The sequence below is a fragment of the Oncorhynchus tshawytscha genome, linkage group LG02, assembly GCF_018296145.1.
Source record: "Oncorhynchus tshawytscha isolate Ot180627B linkage group LG02, Otsh_v2.0, whole genome shotgun sequence".
In the NCBI taxonomy this organism is placed as follows: Eukaryota; Metazoa; Chordata; class Actinopteri; order Salmoniformes; family Salmonidae; genus Oncorhynchus; species Oncorhynchus tshawytscha.
Genome location: NC_056430.1, coordinates 22,747,698 through 22,771,329, shown reverse-complemented (window position 1 = coordinate 22,771,329; position 23,632 = coordinate 22,747,698). Strand labels below are relative to the sequence as shown.

Sequence of the window (23,632 nt, the reverse complement as noted above, 5' to 3'; positions counted from 1 at the left end):
ATCTCACCGTTTGTCTCTGTTTTACACTCTCTACCCTTACTGCGAGCAGATTCAAATGACAGTGGATTGGATTTTTCTAAAGTTCCCTCGTTTTAATTTAAGACAGTCTATTGCAATCCAGTGTAAGGATTTAGATTAAGCAATGTAAAGAAAACAGGAATCTGAAGTGACTTTAATGGCCAGAGATTGAGGATAAATAGTTTCATTCTTGTATTTTTCTCCAAAACGTCCTCCTCTCACAGGGTGGTCATTGAGCAAATTGAGCACAAATTGAGCACACTATAGAGACCCAGAACATCAAAGTTATTTTCCCCTTTAGCAGTAACCACCCCTCCTCTGTGCGGCATGAAAAATGGTAGCCTGCCTAGTGCCTACACCTTCGAAAAGCAAAGTCGTCTCTTGACCCTGGTCCCTATTTCATTAGCCTATCACTGAACGTGTGCGCCCGAGCCCATGGAACAGTCACGAAACAAACAGGAAAGCAGGTGATCTATACAAATCAATGCAAGGAATTAAGAATGAAAAATACCCTCTTACCTAAATCTATAAAACCGATGGCATAATCAAATTGTTTAGGAATCCGGGAGATAGCGCGCTTGCTGTGTTACTTTTTCTTCACTTCACTGAATCCGGTTTCCGACTATAAACCAATCCTTACAGCTGCCTGCCAATCTGGCGGAGCCGGCCACAATCAGGCGAGCAGCAGCGAGGGCTACAGTTTATCCGGGTACCACCGCGCTGGAGCTGGGTGAGCTGTCTGAGTTTGGTTACAGACTGGATCCACCCTCTAGTTACAGTATCTTACTGCGTCCCATAACAACGGAAACCAAAAGAAGACAGTGGCATAGAGATGTAGAGGTTCATGTCAGAAAAAAAGTAACCCAAAGTGAATACATCCAAAAGAGCGAAAAGAGACTAATGTTTTCTAAACGTTCAACACTAGTTCATTGTGTTATTGACAATGGTCCCCCGCCAATGCCCGTCAGACAGGTTCGCTAGCCGCTGGAGAGATGCAAGAGTGATGGTGATGGTAGAATGATAGTTGCGCTCCCCCGCGCGCACACCTCTCGAGCTGGGATCGATTTGACAGGAGAATTGTGAGCTGTCTTTCCCATTCTGAACACATGCGCTGCGCCCGCCCGCCCGCCCCATTTGCAATCTATCAAGTATAGGCTACGTTCAGTGACGTCATAGTTTACAAGTCGCCAAGTGAGGGATGTGCTGAAATGACGGCATGGCAAGTCTGAGGAGAAAACCAAGTGATGATGACGAGCTCAGTGCGATCCAAAAGTTATTCGTTTTGTCAGCATTGCGTTTCTGTGGGCTGGGGGGTGGGGGTCCTCTAATCGTGTTTAGACAGATTGGCAGATGCTCAACTATAGATCAATTTAATCGATTACACTTAGCATCACATAATAGGCCGGCTCACTTCCACACTTCAATCACATTACAAACGCTGCATAAATATCAATAGGCCTACTTGATTCTGTGCCCATCTGTAAGCGCGTCGGTGTAATGTAAACCCCCGAGGTGGTGCTAAACATAATTTAATCATCTCCGTCTCACAGATATGCTCCAAGAGAAAAGCTATCATTTATTTGATCCCAAGATTATTCTATGAGGGCTTTGCGATTGATTGTTTAGCGCAGTAGCCAATTTAGGCTAGTCATTAGGCTTTGGCCAGGTCGATGTCCGCTAACGACCTAAGGTGAGGAGGATCCGATATGTTCAGATGTTTTTCACGGAATATCATATGAAGGCGGCTTATCTTTCTGCTCACTAGGCTATATGTTTATAGTCTACACAACTTCCGTTACATTGATCGAATAAGCGAAAAATTGGCCTACTGTAGCCTATGCTGCAGAAGTGAATGCTTTGGTGGAGAGAGCATGACATAAAATGTGTTCTGAGTGTGCTCAGATAAAACATGACTAGACCCGGTGCAATTCAGCCAGTATATTCAATCTCTCCTTGCGATTAATTTCCAGCATCGAGTAGTCTACACTTCTACTGCCCAGGCCCCAGACATTTATCTAATAAAATATTTACCACAGACTACCTCGCGAACCTCCACCCTGGATTTGTACGACTTGGTTTAAGTGAGCCAGCAGCTAGAATGTGAGCTGTAAAGTTTCAGTTGAAGGTGTAGACTACCTCTGTCTTTGCATGTCACTTAGTTTCATGGTGACTCGTTATTTCGTTCTGATGAGGTTGTAGGTTAACCTGGGCTAAAAGTAAGCCTACATTTATGAATGTGCCTGTCTGCATGAAATATCATTTTAAATAGACATTTGAGAAGATACTGCTGCTTTGAAAATAACCATGGGAAGCGCATACAAACGAAACACTACAAGCTTCAAATGGCAAATCTGTCAGCCAATGTTGCAATTTTCCGTCACTGACTCTCAGCAGTCTGTCTCTTCTTCCAATAGAGGACAGGGCAGACCAACCAGTGCTCCCGCACATTGGCTAACCAGGCTATCTGCATTGTGTCCCACCCACCACCCACCAACAACTCTTTTACGCTTCTGCTACTCTCTGTTCATCTTATATGCATAATCACTTTAACCATACTACTGTATATAACCTGTCTTTTTACTGTCGTTTTATTTCTTTACATACCTATTGTTCACCTAATATATTTTTTTGCACTATTGGTTAGAGCCTGTAAGTAAGCATTTCACTGTTGTATTCGGCGCACGTGACAAATAAACTTGATTTGATTTGAACCGTTAAGGACAGTGGCGCGCTATAGGACTTCAGAACCATGGAGAGCTCCCGCATGAACGCTTAAAATCCGCTGTTGTCTGCATTGACTCAGCTGTCAGATCAGCCGCCAACCGTTGTTTGAATCAACTGAAAATGATGTCAGGATATTTTGACAAATGTGTGAAACCACCAGAGAGCTAATGTGATTCGAAATCCACCTCGTTTAGCGGTGTGGATGTTAGGCCTTTTAGCTCAAGTGTGAACACGGCTAATGGGTAGGCCTACATTCCAAGCTGCTGGCCATTCCGTTAATACTATTTCATCAAAAGCACTTATCTCATCTATCTTCCGCAAACGGCTGGGTTGTATTGGACCAAACCAAATGAACAGAAGAAAACACTTTACTGGGCATTAAGGTATGAGGTTAAAGGTATGAGGTTAAAGGTATGAGGTTAAAGGTATGAGGTTAAATGGTGTGAAATTCAATTCATGCCATCTGTTTCTCGGTGCATGGCGCAGTCGACAAAACTTGTATTTTCAGCCAGAGTAGCTATTTTCAAAGAGACCAAGTTCAGGATATCAAAAATGCACATTTGTAATAGCCTATTTATAATATCTTTCAATTTCAGATATCCCATTTGGCATGCCAGGGTTTATAGAGGAAATAGTGCTGAATGAGGAAGATTGGAGTAAAGGGCAAGACGACTCGTGTTCCAGGGACCCAGGATATAGGATCCCTTCTGGGACTATTTCCACCCATAATCGTTGTCTCATGGAGAAAAACATTATGGAAATATCTAGTCATAACTTGAGGAATATTTCTTCCCCACTCAATCAATATTTTCACATTTATCCCCTGAAAGATTATGTTTTTCTGCTTTGCGGGACGCCTGTAGGAGTGGTGAGGTAAGATGAGCTGACTGTAATTGATTTATCTCTGTTCAGTGGTGAGAAATATTTGCTTTATAAAATAAATTAGATTAGGTCGAGGTGATACACAATATAATGGATATTGTGCATAAAGACAAGAGGAAATGGATGAGAGAGGAGATAAATGATGAAAACTAAATCAAATATATGGCCGGAGTAGAAAATACATGAGCCTAGTAAGTTCAACAACAAAAAGTGAGCTTCAGAAAACTAGGTGAACAAGTTACTCACCCGTTAACAAGGGACGCTATCTGCAGATTCATTTAACCCCTCAAACTACTAACATCATATATATATATATATATATAAAATATATAAAATAGTGTGTAAGACAGTATATGAAAAGAAAAGGTGTGTACAGCAGTAGTTATATAGGATGAGCCATGACTAGAATACAGTATTTACACAAAGTGGGTAAATTAGTGTGTAAACATTATTAAAGTGACCAGTGTTCAATGAATACACATCAATACATCTCTGTGTATATTCAGAGTGTATCTAATGTATGTATTGCAGTTCTATGCAGCATGTCTATCATTCACAGACTTTGTATCATTGCAGATGCAAACAAAATCATTTTGTTTTTGTCCAGTCTGATATGTCAAAATCTATATCTCTGCAGATGATCTGTCCATCTGGTCAAAATCACTGAGACAGGTCCCCCTTCACCCTTTGCTGGTATGGATGACTTGTTATTATGTCTCCAGAGAAGCCTAGACTCAAATAAAGGTCCTATCTATCAAATGACTATAGGCCAAATTAGGTATTTCTGGCTGGGATCAAAATGACCCCAAAGGACAACATTTTAGTTCATATTGATACAGAAACACTTAACAATGATTTCAATTTATTAAGAATATAATTTTAAAAATATCCCTCTGGGTGAAAATAACCCCAGTCGGTAGTTGTCCTTAGGCCTATATTGACAGTGAGAGCACAATCCTAAAAAAACAAAAACTAATTCTCCCTAATCTAGTCTGAATCACAGGCTGAGATGTGCGGTAATAACTTTACGCACAGCACACTTCCCCATGAAGTAGACATAGGCTGTCTTTGAAGGAGCACTCCCTCTGCTTGCATATTTCAAGCTCATAAGGCGTAGATTAAGAGCAACAGAGGCAGTAATTCAACACCTCCAGTGGACTCACACCATTGCTTCTAACATGACGAAATAAGCCCACCCACCCAGAACTGTTTTTAAAGCACCACGTGGGACACCTGAAACAAATACTCAAACGTCGCTGTCATAAGCACTAATGGCTGACACTCATAGATAATGAGTGGTGAGGTGGATTCTACCGCGCCCTAAGACCACAACTCAATTAGAACATGCTTTTTCCTAATTACACAGGAGGCACGCACACACACACCGCGCACGGGTGGCCAATGGACTACATCGGGTTTCCAAGGGGCGGAGCTCTCTCTCTCACACACACATACTCACGCACAATATTTGACTTTATGAGTCAAGTGACAATAACTCTTTGTACTTAGTTTTCCCATGTTTTCATTTCTTTCCAAAAATACAAATTGTGATGTCTTATTCCGTTGTTAAAAGTAAAAAGTGGAGAGAAGGGAACATTGGGCTTGGCATCGATGTTCAACCTGCTGAAGGTTAATGAGCAGCAGACATCTTGGTTTCTCTGCTTTTGATCCCCTGCGTAGAGGTGATTATTTTCTTTAGGCTGGTCACTGGCTGTAAACTGAGCCGACCTAGAAATAGTGTTCATCCCAGACAGCACTGGTTTCTGTCAATAATGGGAAAGTTCAACCACAACATTGACAAGAGCAGCTCAGATAGAGAGATTTGTGGTGGCAGTGTTTTATATGGGGTACAACAGTTCACAACTCTAGAACATGAGCTATTCGGCCTGATACATCTTCAGATTTAAGAGCTAGCATATCTATCATTCTATGATCAACTCAATAAAACCTGACCTAGATTTCAGAGGATTTCGACAGACTTATACAAGAGAAGTACTCTCACACCAATCAATGCAGTTCCACACATCGTGCAATTCTCTCCTCTGTGATCCTGGGGGGAAAAGTAATCCAAATTGACTCATGTGTGGTGTTCTACTGCCATCTAGTGGTACACAGGTGTCATGGCAAATAGGTGTCACCGACAGCGCAGCCGTGGTGGTTTTGAGGTCAGCCAGATTTATGGTGATGACAAATATATCTGAACAAGTGCCCTTTTGTGGGGAGCCATTCCTCCCAGCCCCCTGCAAACTAAAATAATGAAAGCCTCAGCAAATAACTGTCTGAGATCAGCAATTCTGTTTGAAAAGTTCAGGAGATACTGTACACAGTTACTATCAAAATATTAATTTGAATAATGATTAATAAAATCATTGCTGCTTAAATTGCTAAAAAAGAGAGAGATGTCAACACTTTTGAAAATGTTTATTTCAAAATATTTCCATGGCTTTGAAATATAACATGACTTACAAGACTTTCCAAAACATTGACCAAAAGGTCTGACTCCCTTTCACTTATAAATAAAACATCCAGCTTTAGATTGATTATATCACTTGTGTTTTCCCTTTCCTGGAAGTTGACTATATGTAGTGACGACAAAATAGTTGCAAAGACAATTCTGCGGGGTTGATAAAATGGGCACATTTACAACATGTTGAAAGTTCCATCCCTGTCTGTCTACAACACACCACTTTAATCAGAAAATGCAGAAAATAAACCCATTGTTTTAGAAAGTAAACAAATGATCATTACGGCAAGCACCAGTGGCAGCTTGTAATAGAAATAGTCATTTGTTGTAAGGAGTGTATGTATAGCACATATACTGTTCTCTAACAAGGAAAATGGTAGCAGGTACTCTAAGTTTGCCAAGGCCATTGCATTTCTCTTTATTATCGCTACTGAGATGCACCTTGGGCTGTGTTGGCCTAGAAGGCTGTGTTAAAGACTCACTGCAGAAAAAAATGAAATAACAAATAGCTGAAAAGTGATGTTGTGAACTTAAACTTAACCTTCATAATATACAAGAACTAGAATTAAACATACTTTTAGATTTATAAGACGACTGTGTTTCAGTCGTGTGTTTGACTTCACCAAACTGTCCTCGTGCTGCAGGCTTACAGTTCATCATGGCTGGGTGGGGGCTGCAGGCTTACAGTTCATCATGGCTGGGTGGGGGCTGCAGGCTTACAGTTCATCATGGCTGGGTGGGGGCTGCAGGCTTACAGTTCATCATGGCTGGGTGGGGGCTGCAGGCTTACAGTTCATCATGGCTGGGTGGGGGCTGCAGGCTTACAGTTCATCATGGCTGGGTGGGGGCTGCAGGCTTACAGTTCATCATGGCTGGGTGGGGGCTGCAGGCTTACAGTTCATCATGGCTGGGTGGGGGCTGCAGGCTTACAGTTCATCATGGCTGGGTGGGGGCTACCACTTGGGGTGGTGCAGGCTTAGTTCATCATGGCTGGGTGGTGGCTACCACTTGGGGTGGTGCAGGCTTAGTTCATCATGGCTGGGTGGGGGCTACCACTTGGGGTGGTGCAGGCTTACAGTTCATCATGGCTGGGTGGGGGCTGCAGGCTTACAGTTCATCATGGCTGGGTGGGGGCTGCAGGCTTACAGTTCATCATGGCTGGGTGGGGGCTGCAGGCTTACAGTTCATCATGGCTGGGTGGGGGCTGCAGGCTTACAGTTCATCATGGCTGGGTGGGGGCTGCAGGCTTACAGTTCATCATGGCTGGGTGGGGGCTGCAGGCTTACAGTTCATCATGGCTGGGTGGGGGCTGCAGTCTTACAGTTCATCATGGCTGGGTGGGGGCTGCCACTTGGGGTGGTGCAGGACGTAGTCTGCTGCTTCCAGCACCAGACGCATGAACTCCTTCACGTCAAAGGAGTAGTTGGTAAACTTAGGATGATCCCCCAGGGTGGGATGGTGACCCTGTGTGTGGTGAGGGGGGTAATGGAAAAGTGAGAGAAAGTCTTTATGAACACTGCACTACAGGTCTGTGATTTGTGAGTGTGTGTGTGAGGCAGCATGAGTGTGTGTGTGAGGAAGCGTGAGTGTATGTGTGAGGCAGCGTGAGTGTGTGTGTGTGAGGTAGCGTGAGTGTGTGTGTGAGGCAGCGTGAGTGTGTGTGTGAGGCAGCGTGAGTGTGTGTGTGAGGCAGCGTGAGTGTGTGTGTGAGGCAGCGTGAGTGTGTGTGAGGCAGCGTGAGTGTGTGTACTAAAGCTGAAGCTACAGGTGAGCATTAGTCAGGTGTCTCTGGGAATCTGGGGCGGTGAGTTAGGTGGAGGTGGTGGCAAGAGTGGTGTTGGAGTTTCCCACCTTATCTTCTGGGAGCACTTTGTCCCTTTTCTGCCAAGTCACATATCGGATCCCGCGTAGCCGAGCCAGATCTCGATAGCAGCTTTCATCCTGACAGTTATATCTGTGGAGAACAGATGGAGACACTTCATCTCCTGCTCTCTCTCTCCTCTCTCTGTGGCGTCCGCCTCCTCGTCCTGCCTGATGAATGCCTGTTTAAATTAGGCCGTATTTCACCGCCATGCCTTGCGGCTAAGGGCTAACAGAGCACAGCATGCTGCCAGACCCACCCATCACACACATAGATACACAATACCATATCCAGCCCAGATATCACTCTGCCCTGTTATGCTTAAGCATAAATGCCTTAAAGTACTACTTAAGTAGTTTTTTGGGGGTATCTGTATTTTACTATTCATATTTTTGACAATTTTTACTTTTACTTCAATACATTCCTAATGAAAATAATGTACTTTTTACTCCATACATTTTTCCTGACACCCAAAAGCACTCGTGACATTTTGAATGCTTAGCAGGACAGGAAAATGGTCCAATTCACCCACGTATCAAGAGAACATCCCTGGTCATATTGCCTCTGATCTGGCACTAACTAAATACACATGCTTTGTTTGTAAATGATGTCTCTGTGTTGGATTGTGCCCCTGGCTATTCGTAAAAAAATAATAATAAAACAATTGTGCTAATATAAGGAATTTGAAATTATTTATACTTTTACACTTAAGTATGTTTTAGTAATTACATTTACTTTTGACACTAGAGCATATTTCAAACCTAATACTTTTAGACAAGCAGTATTTTAGTGGGTGATGTTCACTTTGACTTGAGTCATTTTCTATTAAGGAATCTTTACTTTTACTTAATTATGACCATTGGGTATTTTTTCCATCACTGCCTGTAGACCCGTACTGCCATCCACAGAGCATGGAAGGACAGACAGAGACAAGGATCCAGTGAGACAGACAGACACACAGACCCAGAAACACAAAGACACAGTAAACCTGTTGTAGACCCACAGAGACAGACTGACAATTGTCACTCACAGCTCAAAGATGACGGCCCAATCAGGAAGGAAGAGCAGATGAGTAAGTCCTGCCCCGTGAATCCCGATGAAGATGTCAGAGTTGTGGGTAATGCTGAGCTGCTCCAGGAACGGAACGTCCCTACAGACAAGACAAGACAAGACCAGACCAGACCAGACCAGACAGACAGACAGGTCACCCACCAAGTACTTGCAGCACTCACATCAAAAGCTTATATTTAAATTGAACTTACTACTTAACCCAATACCCCGACAGACTTCAGTCCAACATACTATACTGTACATTCAATATTTACTCCACTCTAAAAGCGGTGTGTCAGACAATGTGTCAGCTGCATTGTGTTCTCCAGCATTACTATATAATCCAACATCACTTCCCCTAAACTGCGTCTAAAGAACACAAACTGTTCACTCACTTGTATTTGTAATCCACCACTCTGACCTCAAGTAGAGGCACAGTCTTCAGGGCGTTTGTGAGCTGTATGAACACAGTGAGATGCATTCTCCGATCAATGAGAGGAACAAACACAGAGACTGGCTGCATAAATCATAGGCATTTTACGCTGCCAGTTTATAGCAAATACAATTTTAAATGGCCAGTTAAGAGCTAGAGGAGGCAATGGAGGGAGGGAGGGAGGGAGTTGGCAGTGCTGCCTCAGCCTGGACTCACCTCCTGCTGGTTCAATATCTTACGGTAGTCTGTGCTGCGTGCCAACAACGTCACCCGAATCCTCCCCTCCTGAAACCAAGAACATAGGGGTGGTGAGATGATACTTACTGTGTGGCACAGTTGGTAAAGTGGAACATGGCCCTTGCAACACCAGCATTGTGGGTTCAATTCCTGGGGCCACCCTTAAGTAAGTGTGTGCATGCATGACTTTGAGATCCTTTGTATAAAAGCATCTGGTAAATGGCATATCTTATTATTATAAATATGACGTGTATATTTTATATGGTGCAGTAAGAGCAATTGCAACATCTGCAAATATTATGCTGATCTCATAATCTGACATATTAAGCCCATCCATAGCTTTTCAAGGACCTTCATTTAGACTGTATGTACTTGTAGAAAACTGCCACAACAAATAAGGTAAGGGGAAGTGGGAGTTTTCTACAGAACTTTAAAAAAAAGTATTGATAATTTATTTTTTACAAATATTATGTTCATGATAGAGCTACAGCCGAGCGGGCTGAGCTAACAAGGTTGAGAGCAAGCTTGTTATACAGCATTACCATCTCCTAGTGGCTAAAAGAGCTACAAAACTCCCTTTCAGTCTCACTGGCATTGTGCCATCTGAGGTGAAAATAGCCTAAGGAAGACAACTCCTGATGCTAAAAACAGAGAAACTGTGAAAGTGATCAGCCACAAACCACAAAGACTGCCAGGAGAACCCCAGAGGGAGTACACCAACACGGCATAGTGCTAAATACAAGCCTTTACCAAACTATAAAACATATTAGACGGAGGAGATGAAACAGCAGTGTGTGCATAAGGAGAGCTGATATGATGCTGAGAAGAGCAATGGTCTGGTCTCCCTTAGCCATTAATCAGAGGAATAAAAGGAGGGGCTGAAAGGGGCTGAGAGGGGGTCAGGGCCAGGCACACCACTCATTCAGCTGGGAGACGCTATCGCAAGCACCGTCATCTCACAGGAAGCCTGTTAACATATTCTTAGCATCAGCCGAGAATACACAATGAGCTGCATCCTCGCAAACGTCTTCAATGGTCATAAAGATACAGTCAAATGCACTCAGTCTGGGGTCGTAAAGACCAGTGAAGCCTGTATCGGGGAGTTACAGACCAGTGAAGCCTGTATCGGGGAGTTACAGACCAGTGAAGCCTGTATCGGGGAGTTACAGACCAGTGAAGCCTGTATCGGGGAGTTACAGACCAGTGAAGCCTGTATCGGGGAGTTACAGACCAGTGAAGCCTGTATCGGGGAGTTACAGACCACTGAAGAAAAGGTGTGTGTGTGCCAACAAAGTGACCCGTGCTATGTGTGTGCGTGTTTCAGTGTGTGTGTGTATGTAGTCGTATGTGGGTGTGTGTGTGTTTCAGTGTGTGTCTGCGTAGTCGTATGTGGGTGTGTTTCAGTGTGTCTGTGTGTAGTCGTATGTGGGTGTGTGTGTGTGTTTCAGTGTGTGTCTGCGTAGTCGTATGTGGGTGTGTGTTTCAGTGTGTGTTTCAATGTGTGTCTACATAGTCATATGTGGGTGTGTGTATGTGTGTTTCAGTGTGTGTCTGCGTAGTCGTATGTGGGTGTGTGTGTGTGGTCAGTATTCCTTACCATGGGTCCATCCTGTGGAACGCTGAGTCGATATAGAACATGCTGGGAGAAGGCCCTGAACATCCCTTCACTGTAGCAGTCAGATATCTGCCATGAACATGCCAAGAAGAAAACATCCGATCCATTTGTATGTGTCCCTCACGCACACTCACACACATACATGCATAGAGAGAACACACACTCAGTGTCCCTCACACGCACACACACACACATGCACAGAGAGAACACACACACACAGTGAATTGTGTAATTTGATAGATATCTGCCAAATCCAAACATAATTCCATACACATGAAAAGACACATTTAAAATTCATGCAGAGCGCAGATCTGTTATTCACTCCTACAGGCCAGAGCACAGATCTGTTATTCACTCCTACAGGCCAGAGCACAGATCTGTTATTCACTCCTACAGGCCAGAGCACAGATCTGTTATTCACTCCTACAGGCCAGAGCACAGATCTGTTATTCACTCCTACAGGCCAGAGCACAGATCTGTTATTCACTCCTACAGGCCAGAGCACAGATCTGTTATTCAAGCCTACAGGCCAGAGCACAGATCTGCTATTCACTCCTACAGGCCAGAGCACAGGTCTGTTATTCAATCCTACAGGCCATAGCACATCAGTCATACATTTAAACACCTGAATTTAAACATGATCAATATTTCACACCTCAAGGCTGCCCCCTAAACCTACAGTACCAGTCAAAGGTCTGGACACACTTATTCATTCAAGGGTTTTTCTTAATTTGTATTATTTTCTACATTGTAGAATAATCGTGAAGACATCAAAACTATGAAATAACACATCTGGAATCATGTAGTAACCAAAAGAGTGTTAAATTCTTCAAAGTAGCCACCCTTTGCCTTGATGACAGCTTGCACACTCGAGGCATTCTCTCAACCAGCTTCACCTGGAATACTTTTCCATCAGAATTGAAGGAGTTCCCACATATGCTGAGCACGTGTTGGCTGCTTATCTTTCACTCTGTGGTCAAACTCATCCCAAACCATCTCAATTGGGTTGAGGTCGGTGATTGTGGAGGTCATATGCAGCACTCCATCACTCTCCTTCATGCTCAAATAGCCCTTAAACAGCCTGGAGTTGTGTTGGGTCATTGTCCGGTTGAATAATAAATTATAGTTCCACTAAACCCAAACCAGATGGGATTGCATATCGCTGCAGAATGCTGTGGTAGCCATGCTGGTTAAGTGTGCCGTGAATTCTAAATAAATCAAAGACAATGTCACCAGCAAAGCATCCCCACACCATCACACCTCCTCCTCCATGCTTCACGGTGGGAACCACACATGCAGAGATCATCTGTTCACCTACTCTGCGTCTCACAAAGACATGGTGGTTGGAACCAAAAATCTCCAATTTGGACAAAAAGACAAATCAAATCAAATCAAATTTTATTTGTCACATACACATGGTTAGCAGATGTTAATGCCAGTGTAGCGAAATGCTTGTGCTTCTAGTTCCGACAATGCAGTAATAACGAGCAAGTAATCTAACTAACAATTCCAAAAAAACTACTGTCTTATACACAGTGTAAGGGGATAAAGAATATGTACATAAGGATATATGAATGAGTGATGGTACAGAGCAGCATAGGCAAGATACAGTAGATGATATCGAGTACAGTATATACATATGAGATAAGTATGTAAACCAAGTGGCATAGTTAAAGTGGCTAGTGATACATGTATTACATAAGGATGCAGTCGATGATATAGAGTACAGTATCAACGTATGCATATGAGATGAATAATGTAGGGTAAGTAACATTATAAGGTAGCATTGTTTAAAGTGGCTAGTGATATATTTACATCATTTCCCATCAATTCCCATGATTAAAGTGGCTGGAGTAGAGTCAGTGTCATTGACAGTGTGTTGGCAGTAGCCACTCAATGTTAGTGGTGGCTGTTTAACAGTCTGATGGCCTTGAGATAGAAGCTGTTTTTCAGTCTCTCGGTCCCAGCTTTGATGCACCTGTACTGACCTCGCCTTCTGGATGACAGCGGGGTGAACAGGCAGTGGCTCGGGTGGTTGATGTCCTTGATGATCTTTATGGCCTTCCTGTAGCATCGGGTGGTGTAGGTGTCCTGGAGGGCAGGTAGTTTGCCCCCGGTGATGCGTTGTGCAGACCTCACTACCCTCTGGAGAGCCTTACGGTTGAGGGCGGTGCAGTTGCCATACCAGGCGGTGATACAGCCCGCCAGGATGCTCTCGATTGTGCATCTGTAGAAGTTTGTGAGTGCTTTTGGTGACAAGCCGAATTTCTTCAGCCTCCTGAGGTTGAAGAGGCGCTGCTGCGCCTTCCTCACGATGCTGTCTGTGTGAGTGGACCAATTCAGTTTGTCTGTGATGTGTATGCCGAGGAACTTAAAACTTGCTACCCTCTCCACTACTGTTCCATCGATGTGGATGGGGGTGTTCCCTCTGCTGTTTCCTGAAGTCCACAATCATCTCCTTAGTTTTGTTGACGTTGAGTGTGAGGTTATTTTCCTGACACCACACTCCGAGGGCCCTCACCTCCTCCCTGTAGGCCGTCTCGTCGTTGTTGGTAATCAAGCCTACCACTGTTGTGTCGTCCGCAAACTTGATGATTGAGTTGGAGGCGTGCATGGCCACGCAGTCGTGGGTGAACAGGGAGTACAGGAGAGGGCTCAGAACGCACCCTTGTGGGGCCCCAGTGTTGAGGATCAGCGGGGAGGAGATGTTGTTGCCTACCCTCACCACCTGGGGGCGGCCCGTCAGGAAGTCCAGTACCCAGTTGCACAGGGCGGGGTCGAGACCCAGGGTCTCGAGCTTGATGACGAGCTTGGAGGGTACTATGTTGTTGAATGCCGAGCTGTAGTCGATGAACAGCATTCTCACATAGGTATTCCTCTTGTCCAGATGGGTTAGGGCAGTGTGCAGTGTGGTTGAGATTGCATCGTCTGTGGACCTATTTGGGCGGTAAGCAAATTGGAGTGGGTCAAGGGTGTCAGGTAGGGTGGAGGTGATATGGTCCTTGACTAGTCTCTCAAAGCACTTCATGATGACGGATGTGAGTGCTACGGGGCGGTAGTCGTTTAGCTCAGTTACCTTAGCTTTCTTGGGAACAGGAACAATGGTGGCCCTCTTGAAGCATGTGGGAACAGCAGACTGGTATAGGGATTGATTGAATATGTCCGTAAACACACCGGCCAGCTGGTCTGCGCATGCTCTGAGGGCGCGGCTGGGGATGCCGTCTGGGCCTGCAGCCTTGCGAGGGTTAACACGTTTAAATGTCTTACTCACTTCGGCTGCAGTGAAGGAGAGACCGCATGTTTCCGTTGCAGGCCGTGTCAGTGGCACTGTATTGTCCTCAAAGCGGGCAAAAAGTTATTTAGTCTGCCTGGGAGCAAGACATCCTGGTCCGTGACTGGGCTGGGTTTCTTCCTGTAGTCCGTGATTGACTGTAGACCCTGCCACTTGCCTCTTGTGTCTGAGCTGTTGAATTGAGATTCTACTTTGTCTCTGTACTGGCGCTTAGCTTGTTTGATAGCCTTGCGGAGGGAATAGCTGCACTGTTTGTATTCAGTCATGTTACCAGACACCTTGCCCTGATTAAAAGCAGTGGTTCGTGCCTTCAGTTTCACACGAATGCTGCCATCAATCCACGGTTTCTGGTTAGGGAATGTTTTAATCGTTGCTATGGGAACGACATCTTCAACGCACGTTCTAATGAACTCGCACACCGAATCAGCATATTCGTCAATGTTGTTGTCTGACGCAATACGAAACATCTCCCAGTCCACGTGATGGAAGCAGTCTTGGAGTGTGGAGTCAGCTTGGTCGGACCAGCGTTGGACAGACCTCAGCGTGGGAGCTTCTTGTTTTAGTTTCTGTCTGTAGGCAGGGATCAACAAAATGGAGTCGTGGTCAGCTTTTCCGAAAGGGGGGCGGGGCAGGGCCTTATATGTGTCGCGGAAGTTAGAGTAACAATGATCCAGGGTCTTTCCACCCCTGGTTGCGCAATCGATATGCTGATAAAATTTAGGGAGTCTTGTTTTCAGATTAGCCTTGTTAAAATCCCCAGCTACAATGAATGCAGCCTCCGGATAAATCGTTTCCAGTTTGCAGAGAGTTAAATAAAGTTCGTTCAGAGCCATCGATGTGTCTGCTTGGGGGGATATATACGGCTGTGATTATAATCGAAGAGAATTCTCTTGGTAGATAATGCGGTCTACATTTGATTGTGAGGAATTCTAAATCAGGTGAACAGAAGGATTTGAGTTCCTGTATGTTTCTTTCATCACACCATGTCACGTTGGCCATAAGGCATACGCCCCCACCAGTCTTCTTACCAGAAAGATGTTTGTTTCTGTCGGCGCGATGCGTGGAGAAACCCGCTGGCTGCACCGCTTCGGATTGCGTCTCTCCAGTTAGCCATGTTTCCGTGAAGCAGAGAACGTTACAGTCTCTGATGTCCCTCTGGAATGCTACCCTTGCTCGGATTTCATCAACCTTGTTGTCAAGAGACTGGACATTGGCAAGAAGAATGCTAGGGAGTGGTGCACGATGTGCCCGTCTCCGGAGTCTGACCAGAAGACCGCTTCGTTTCCCTCTTTTTCTGAGTCATTTTTTTTTTTGGTCGCTGCATGTGATCCACTCGGTTACACTGGTTGTAAGGCAGAACACAGGATCCGCATCGCGAAAAACATATTCTTGGTCGTACTGATGGTGAGTTGACGCTGATCTTATATTCAGTAGTTCTTCTCGGCTGTATGTAATGAAACCTAAGATGACCTGGGGTACTAGTGTAAGAAATAACACGTAAAAAAAACAAAAAAACTGCATAGTTTCCTAGGAACGCGAAGCGAGGCGGCCATCTCTGTCGGCGCCGGAAGTTCCAACCATTGATCGTGTTTCTTGGCCCAAGCAAGTCCCTTCTTCTTATTAGTGACCTTTAGTAGTGGTTTCCTTTACAGCAATTTGACCATGAAGGCCTGATTCACGCAGTCTCCTCTGAACAATTTATGTTGAGATGTGTCTGTTACTTGAACTCTGTGAAGCATTTATTTAGACTGCAATTTCTGAAGCTGGTAACTTTAATGAACGTATCCTCTGCAGCAGAGGTGACTCTGGGTCTTCCTTTCCTGTGGCGGTCCTCATGAGAGCCAGTTTCATCACAGCGCTTGATGGTTTTTGCGACTGCACTTGAAGAAACTTTCAACATGTTTTTTAAAATCATGTCTTAAAGTGATGATGGACTGTTGTTTTTCTTTGCTATTTGAGCTGTTTTTGACATAATATGGACTTGGTCTTTTACCAAATAGAGCTATCTTCTGCATACCACCCCTTTCCTTTGTCACAACACAACTGATTGGCTCAAATGCATTAAGTGAAAAAAATCCACAAATGAACTTTTAACAAGGCACGCCTGTTAATTGAAATGCATTCCAGGTGACTACCCCATTAAGCTGGTTGAGAGAATACCAAAAGTATGCAAAGCTGTCATCAAGGCAAAGGGTGGCTACTTTGAAGAAACTCAAATATAAAATATATTTTGATTTGTTTAACACTTTTTGGTTACTACATGATTCCATGTGTGTTATTTCATAGATTTTATGTCTTCACTATTATTCTACAATGTAGAAAATAGTAAAAATAAAGAAAAACCCTGGAATTAGTAGGTGTGTTCAAACTTTTGACTGGTACTGTACGTATTTACATGTTACCATGTGTACACAAATCTCCTTGAAATTATCATTTAATTTACATAAGAGCTGGACACGACGAATACAAAACATAAATATTTGACCTAAATTGCATGTTATTACCAAACTGGATATCAGAAGATGCAGGAAAACGGAATGAGGCGGCGAGAAGCATGAACAAAAAAAAGGACGGACATAAAGTCTGCGTGATAAAAATAGGCAAACGCATGGAGTCAGAAAGGCAGGAACATCCCAAGAAGTTCAAAGGGATTCAGATTTCCTCAAAGGCGGCGCAATTCTATCTCTATATGTTTACTACATAGGAGATACAGACAGAATACATACCAAAGGTGTGTTATAGAACAGCCCATATCTCATCCTGGGGAGCAGGGAGAACACGGAATCTTTGAAGCACACCTGTTTCAAGGTAATGGAGAAATAAACAACCATGTACGACCACACTCGAATGCACACACACACACACACACACACACACACACACAACAGAGCTTTGATTATTTTACCCTTTTAGTGTCAAATGTTTTCAGATGGATGATGTCATAGTCAGAGAAAGCCTTCCATGTCTCACTGAACAGATCCCCATATCCACTAAAACTCTGAAAAGGAAGAAACATACATAAGAAAGATTACATGGAGACTATTAGGAAACAGTGGTTTGTATTATGGTGTATGTTTCATTAGAACCTTTCCCAGCAGTCAGTCACCAGTTTACCTTACAACTTGTGTTGTTTGTCAGATGAAAGGCCCTTCCTTTCCTTCTCACTGTCATTTTCTCTCCCTCCCTCTATTTCTTTACCCTTATCCTTCACTTCCACAGCCAGAGGGGGGAACAATGGACAGGATAAGGTTTCCCATAAATCATTCTGTTTTTCACCTACTACTTCCTGTTGACCCCCTCCGCACGCAAGTAGTCACATGTAACACAGCACCGCCATACACAACCCTCTGGTCAACAACCATATTAACACTTCTTTACACAACCCTCTGGTCAACAACCATATTAACACTTCTTTACACAACCCTCTGGTCAACAACCATATTAACACTTCTTTACACAACCCTCTGGTCAACAACCATATTAACACTTCTTTACACAACCCTCTGGTCAACAACCATATTAACACTTCTTTACACAACCCTCTGGTCAACAACCATAACACTTCTTTACACAACCCTCTTAACACTTCTTTACACAACTCTCTGGTCAACAACCATATTAACACTTCTTTACACAACCCTCTGGTCAACAACCATATTAACACTTCTTTACACAACCCTCTGGTCAACAACCATATTAACACTTCTTTACACAACCCTCTGGTCAACAACCATATTAACACTTCTTTACACAACCCTCTGGTCAACAACCATATTAACACTTCTTTACACAACCCTCTGGTCAACAACCATACTTCTTTCTGTACAGTACATACAGCTTTGAACAAAACAACAGCTTGCAACATGGTGGAATCTCCAACTAGCCTATGGAGGGCCCAGCGGAGTCCTCAACAGATTTCTTGCACCTATCCAGTCCTCTCAGATCAGTGAAATGGATACGGGCTGCAGAATGTTGTACCTACCGTATCCCACATGAGGATATTGATGTTTCTGCTGAAGGAGTTGTTGATGTGCTGGGAAATGTACAGGTTGACAAAGTCACAGAAATGATGGTACATGTTCACCCCTGTGAAAAAGACACATTCAGGTTTGTCCATCACATCTCAGTACATCTGTTACTGTGTCACTAGTTCTACACTGTACATAAACAGAATAAGTTATTTGACATTGTACTAAAGGCATGAAGATTGTTCCCACCTGCGTCAAGCTTCATGAATACAGTAGGTTTCTCAATGATGATGTCACAGTGCTCTTCATCTGTGGGGTTGAAGTCCAGCTCTGTGTATGCCTGCAGTTCAGCATACCTTGGGAAGGGAAAAAGAGTGTGTTTCAGAGAGTTTCATGTATGTGTCATTCATCAATCAATCAAATACTTTTGTTGCGAAGTGAAATGTATTTAGAAAGAAGAAACCTTGATATGAATCTGACAGTTCATGGAGGGGCATAAGGATTCTCTGTGTTGTCTCACCAGGACTGCAGAGGGCTCTTGTGCTCTCCTTCTGCGGCCAGCGCTCGGCTGTTCAGACTGCAACGCCCCCCAATCTCCCCCTCCTGGAGAAAGTCCTCCTTATACCTGCAGAGAAAACACAGGTGTGTCCCACATGTCTTTAAATTGATAATAATGTATTTCATTAGTCTAAGAAAAGTGTCTGCTATATTGCCTATCCTGTCTTTTAGTTCGATGAAGATGAAGGGACAAGCAAATGGAAGAAACAGACCCAAAATAAACTACGGCTAGGGAATTCTTCCCCTGACATGGTCCACAAAGGAAAACAAGGAAACCACATGGGTCGCTAGACAGGAAGTATCAACCAAGGTGCACTGACCTCTCATGACCCCTGCGAGGGTTCCTCAGGTCCAGGTACAGATTGGTCGCCCTGCAGAAGCGAGTGTGGCTGGAGCATTTCAAAGATGAATCTCCCTAGAAATAAAATGTAAGCATTTAGCAAATGCCTTTTCTGTTTATCCCTGTGGATCCCTGAGTCCTCTGTGTGCAGCTGCACCGAGGGATGGCAGGGTCTTACAGGATTGGTGGCCTTGCAGAGGGTCTTCATCTCACTGAGGCGCTCCATGACATAACCAAAGTCTGCCTGTTTCCAGAACAGCTCCTGGGCTGCCTCCACTGAGCTAGCCCTAGGGAGGACAAAGAGCTCTGTTAGGCCAAACCAGCTGCAGAAATACATTATGCACATCCACATGTATGACAGGAGCTTGGCACAATATGCTAATGAATAAAAGGAAATGCAGAGAGGGGGATTGTGTTATACCATCCAGAGTCGATCTTGGTGCAGACAGGATAGCCAAAGCGGTTCTCTGGGGCACAGTTCTTCTCATACCCCCAGCAGGACGACACATCCGGCAGAGCATCCTGTCGTAAAACATTAAGGGTGGGGGAGGGGGAGAGACGCACTAAAGATGTGCTAACACACACTTGCATAGACCATGAAAGTCCACACTAAACAGCTACTTGTACCACCATGATACACATAAAAATCTGTGTGTGGTCACTGTCCAAAGCTTTAAATTTGCAATAATGGTAAACTTAAGTTATTAACGTTTTTGTCACTCTCTGTCCACAAGACTGGCTGCTTAGAAAATAGATTCACCTTGACAAAAATTCAACTCAGTTCAAGAATTTAAAAGAGCTAATCCCACTCCACAGTATGAATGACGACACCCAACATGGTACGATACCCAACATAATAACACAGTGATAATAACACAGTGATAATAACACAATAACACAGTGATAATAACACAATAACACAGTGATAATAACACAGTGCTAATAACACAATAACACAGTGCTAATAACACAATAACACAGTGCTAATAACACAATAACACAGTGATAATAACACAATAACAGTGATAATAACAGTGATAATAACACAGTGATAATAACACAATGATAATAACAGTGATAATAACACAATAACACAGTGATAATAACACAATAACAGTGATAATAACACAATAACAGTGATAATAACAGTAATATTAACACAATAACACAGTGATAATAACAGACACAATAACACATTGATAATAACACAATAACAGTGATAATAACACAGTGATAACACAATAACACAGTGATAATAACACAGTGATAATAACACAATAACAGTGATAATAACAGTGATAATAACACAGTGATAATAACACAATAACACAGTGATAATAACACAGTGATAACACAATAACACAGTGATAATAACACAATAGCACAGTGATAATAACTATAACACAGTGATAATAACAGTTATACTAATAGTGTTGATAATAACACAGTGATAATAACACTGTGATAATAATAGTGTTGATAATAACACAGTGATAATAATAATGATGATAATAACACAGTGATAATAACACAGTGATAATAACACAGTCATAATAACACAGTGATAATAACACAGTGATAATAATAGTGTTGATAATAACACAGTGATAATATCACAGTGATAATAATAATGTTGATAATAACACAGTGATAATAACAGTGTTGATAATAACACAGTGATAATAACAGTGTTGATAATAACACAGTGATAATAACAGTGTTGATAATAACACAGTGATAATAACACAGTGATAATAATAATGTTGATAATAACACAGTGATAATAATAGTGTTGATAATAACACAGTGATAATAACAATGTTGATAATAACAGTGATAATAACAGTGTTGATAATAACACAGTGATAATAACAGTGTTGATAATAACACAGTGATAATAACAGTGTTGATAATAACACAGTGATAATAACAGTGTTGATAATAACACAGTGATAATAACAGTGTTGATAATAACACAGTGATAATAACACAATAACACAGTGATAATAAGTCATAATAACAGTCATAATAACACTGTGATAATAATAGTGTTGATAATAACACAGTGATAATAACACAATAACACAGTGATAATAACAGTCATAATAACACAGTGATGATAACAGTGTTGATAATAACACAGTGATAATAAAACAGTAGCTCACCCTGTACTATTAAAAACAATGAAAGTGCAGTTCTTACTTTAAAAGGGCAGAGCGGGTCCTCTCGACAAAGCCTGGCCACTCTCTTGTTAGTGTGGAGGAAGTAGGGGATATGGTGCTGTGGCAACGCGAGGCTGCTGTAGTGGAGTGGTGGTTTGTGGCTGGTGTTCTCAGCCTCCTCGGCAGCTACCACAGTGTAAGTACAGACCATGACCAGTGCTACCAACAGCAGCATAGTCAGTCCCACAGAAACACATGGGAGAGTCGCCTTGGCTTACCTCACAGCACAACCCAAACTCTGTGGAAAGAGGGAGAAAAAAAGAGAGACAGAGAAAGAGATGGGGAAAGAAATTGCAATAGAGGCAGATACACTGTAATCTAGGATAGAGATGTATACTGCAGTTTACAAGCGTGTGGGTATAGACCATAGTGCGGGAACCTGCCGAGGCAGATCTGAACTCCACATAGGAGAGGTCCTAGTGAAGGAAACATTAGTGACCCTTTTCCTACCATTGTTTGAGAAAACAAGTGCGGGACCTGTATGACATGTGACCCATGAGAACACAGCTACCAAAAAAGGTCAGACTAGAAGAATATCCACATAACATCATCATATTATATTCCCATGCTTCTGTGCTTGTCCTGGGGAGAGAAAAAAACTTCATGGTGGAAAATGTGTTGATGCATATGCTGACACAACCATAGACTGCTGAGCAAAGCAAAACGTAAAATACAGTATAAAGTTGCCTAGCCTGCTTTACACACCCGCTGAGAGACTTTTTCTTTTATTGGTGGAACAATGAGCCAAATGTCTGAGATGCTTTTGAGTCCGTGGGAAAATGCCATAAGGCTTCAAAACATAAAGATGCTCAAGTTGTTAGTGGGCTATATGTAAGTTCAGAGCCTTGAATAATAACACCAACAAGCTATATGTGGGATAACATAACTACGACATCCGTTTCTGTTGTAAAATGTTGCTCCCTGAAGCTATTAAGTTAGCCGTCTAGACTTCTCTTAGGGAGTGTCGCTGGCCGTCTATTGTACCTAAATAATACATTGCGCATCCAGAACACAATTGTTTTGTTGAATGCTACAATGTAAACCACACCATAAACTATAAGGCGCAGTGACACATTGTATCCGATTTTAACTAGTTATCCAGCTACAATATAATTATCTGTAGCTTACAGGAAGGGAACGACTATCTCCGCTCGTTAACAAGTTGCACCGATATTATTAATACACTCACATTGCAAAACGCCCCTAAAATGTCTCGACTAGAATATTTATTTGCATTGCTGGACACATCATCATCACTGTGCTCCCGCTACGCAGACATCGACAGCTTGTAACATTCTTGGTGGCACCGCTTTTGCTGGTACACCGTACAATTGACTGCAATCCGAGTGAAAAGGGTGACAGCGAAAGTTTAGAACCAGCAAACTTCAAAAAACTACTTATCGGAAATAGAAACATTATGTGGTCGATCGGTAGATTAAACTACACACGAAACCTGGCGCTTACCTTCTGCAAACAAAAATGTATGCTCCAGGTCGCCATAACACCGGAAACCTTACACCGGCATGCAGTATATTATTAGTCACAAGGTGGAGTTGTAGGATGTAGTTCAGACTTGCAGAAGTGCAATTGTTTTTGCCTACAATTCTGCAACAATAATTTTAAAAAATCACATCAAGAATAAATCCCCACCCCAATAAATGTTTATTTACAGACTCTACATTTTAGACCCGAGAATCTTGTAAATCAACAGTGTTTCTAACTTCATGTCTATGCCCCATGTGTGATTTGTGAAGAAAACTGTAAACTATTCACTACATACCACTGTGCAATATTCTTTCTTTTTGATATATTTGTTATAACAATTAATTGTTTGAATTTGGACAGAAACCCAGCAAGGGAAAGACCAAACATTTTAGAGTAAACATCCATCTTATACCATTATCTATGTTAACATGAGATTAAATAGTTTTCTTTTTAAATTAAAGAAAATGCCTCAACACAGCAAAA

General features: G+C 42.8%; 1 protein-coding gene across 3 annotated transcripts; it reads right to left on the bottom strand.

The window, feature by feature from the left end:
- Nucleotides 1-6,030: 6,030 nt before the first annotated feature.
- eogt (EGF domain-specific O-linked N-acetylglucosamine (GlcNAc) transferase) lies at nt 6,031-23,276 on the bottom strand. 3 transcript variants are annotated; one of them, XM_042295465.1, is made up of 16 exons: nt 23,129-23,276; nt 21,645-21,902; nt 19,864-19,964; nt 19,621-19,729; nt 19,423-19,517; nt 19,065-19,169; nt 18,794-18,900; nt 18,559-18,662; nt 17,482-17,574; nt 17,303-17,374; nt 11,267-11,353; nt 9,649-9,717; nt 9,395-9,456; nt 8,980-9,099; nt 7,940-8,042; nt 6,031-7,552 (listed from the first exon to the last, which is right to left on the bottom strand). In XM_042295465.1, exons 2-16 carry the CDS (start codon nt 21,837-21,839, stop codon nt 7,406-7,408), a joined length of 1,569 nt encoding a protein of 522 aa, XP_042151399.1. In that variant the 5' UTR covers nt 21,840-21,902; nt 23,129-23,276; the 3' UTR covers nt 6,031-7,405. The 3 variants fall into 3 exon arrangements, with proteins under 3 accessions (XP_042151399.1, XP_042151408.1, XP_042151406.1); XM_042295474.1 differs by lacking the exon at nt 23,129-23,276 and adding an exon at nt 22,854-23,111; XM_042295472.1 differs by lacking the exon at nt 23,129-23,276 and having other exon boundaries at nt 21,645-22,832.
- Between the last annotated feature and the right edge of the window lie 356 nt (nt 23,277-23,632).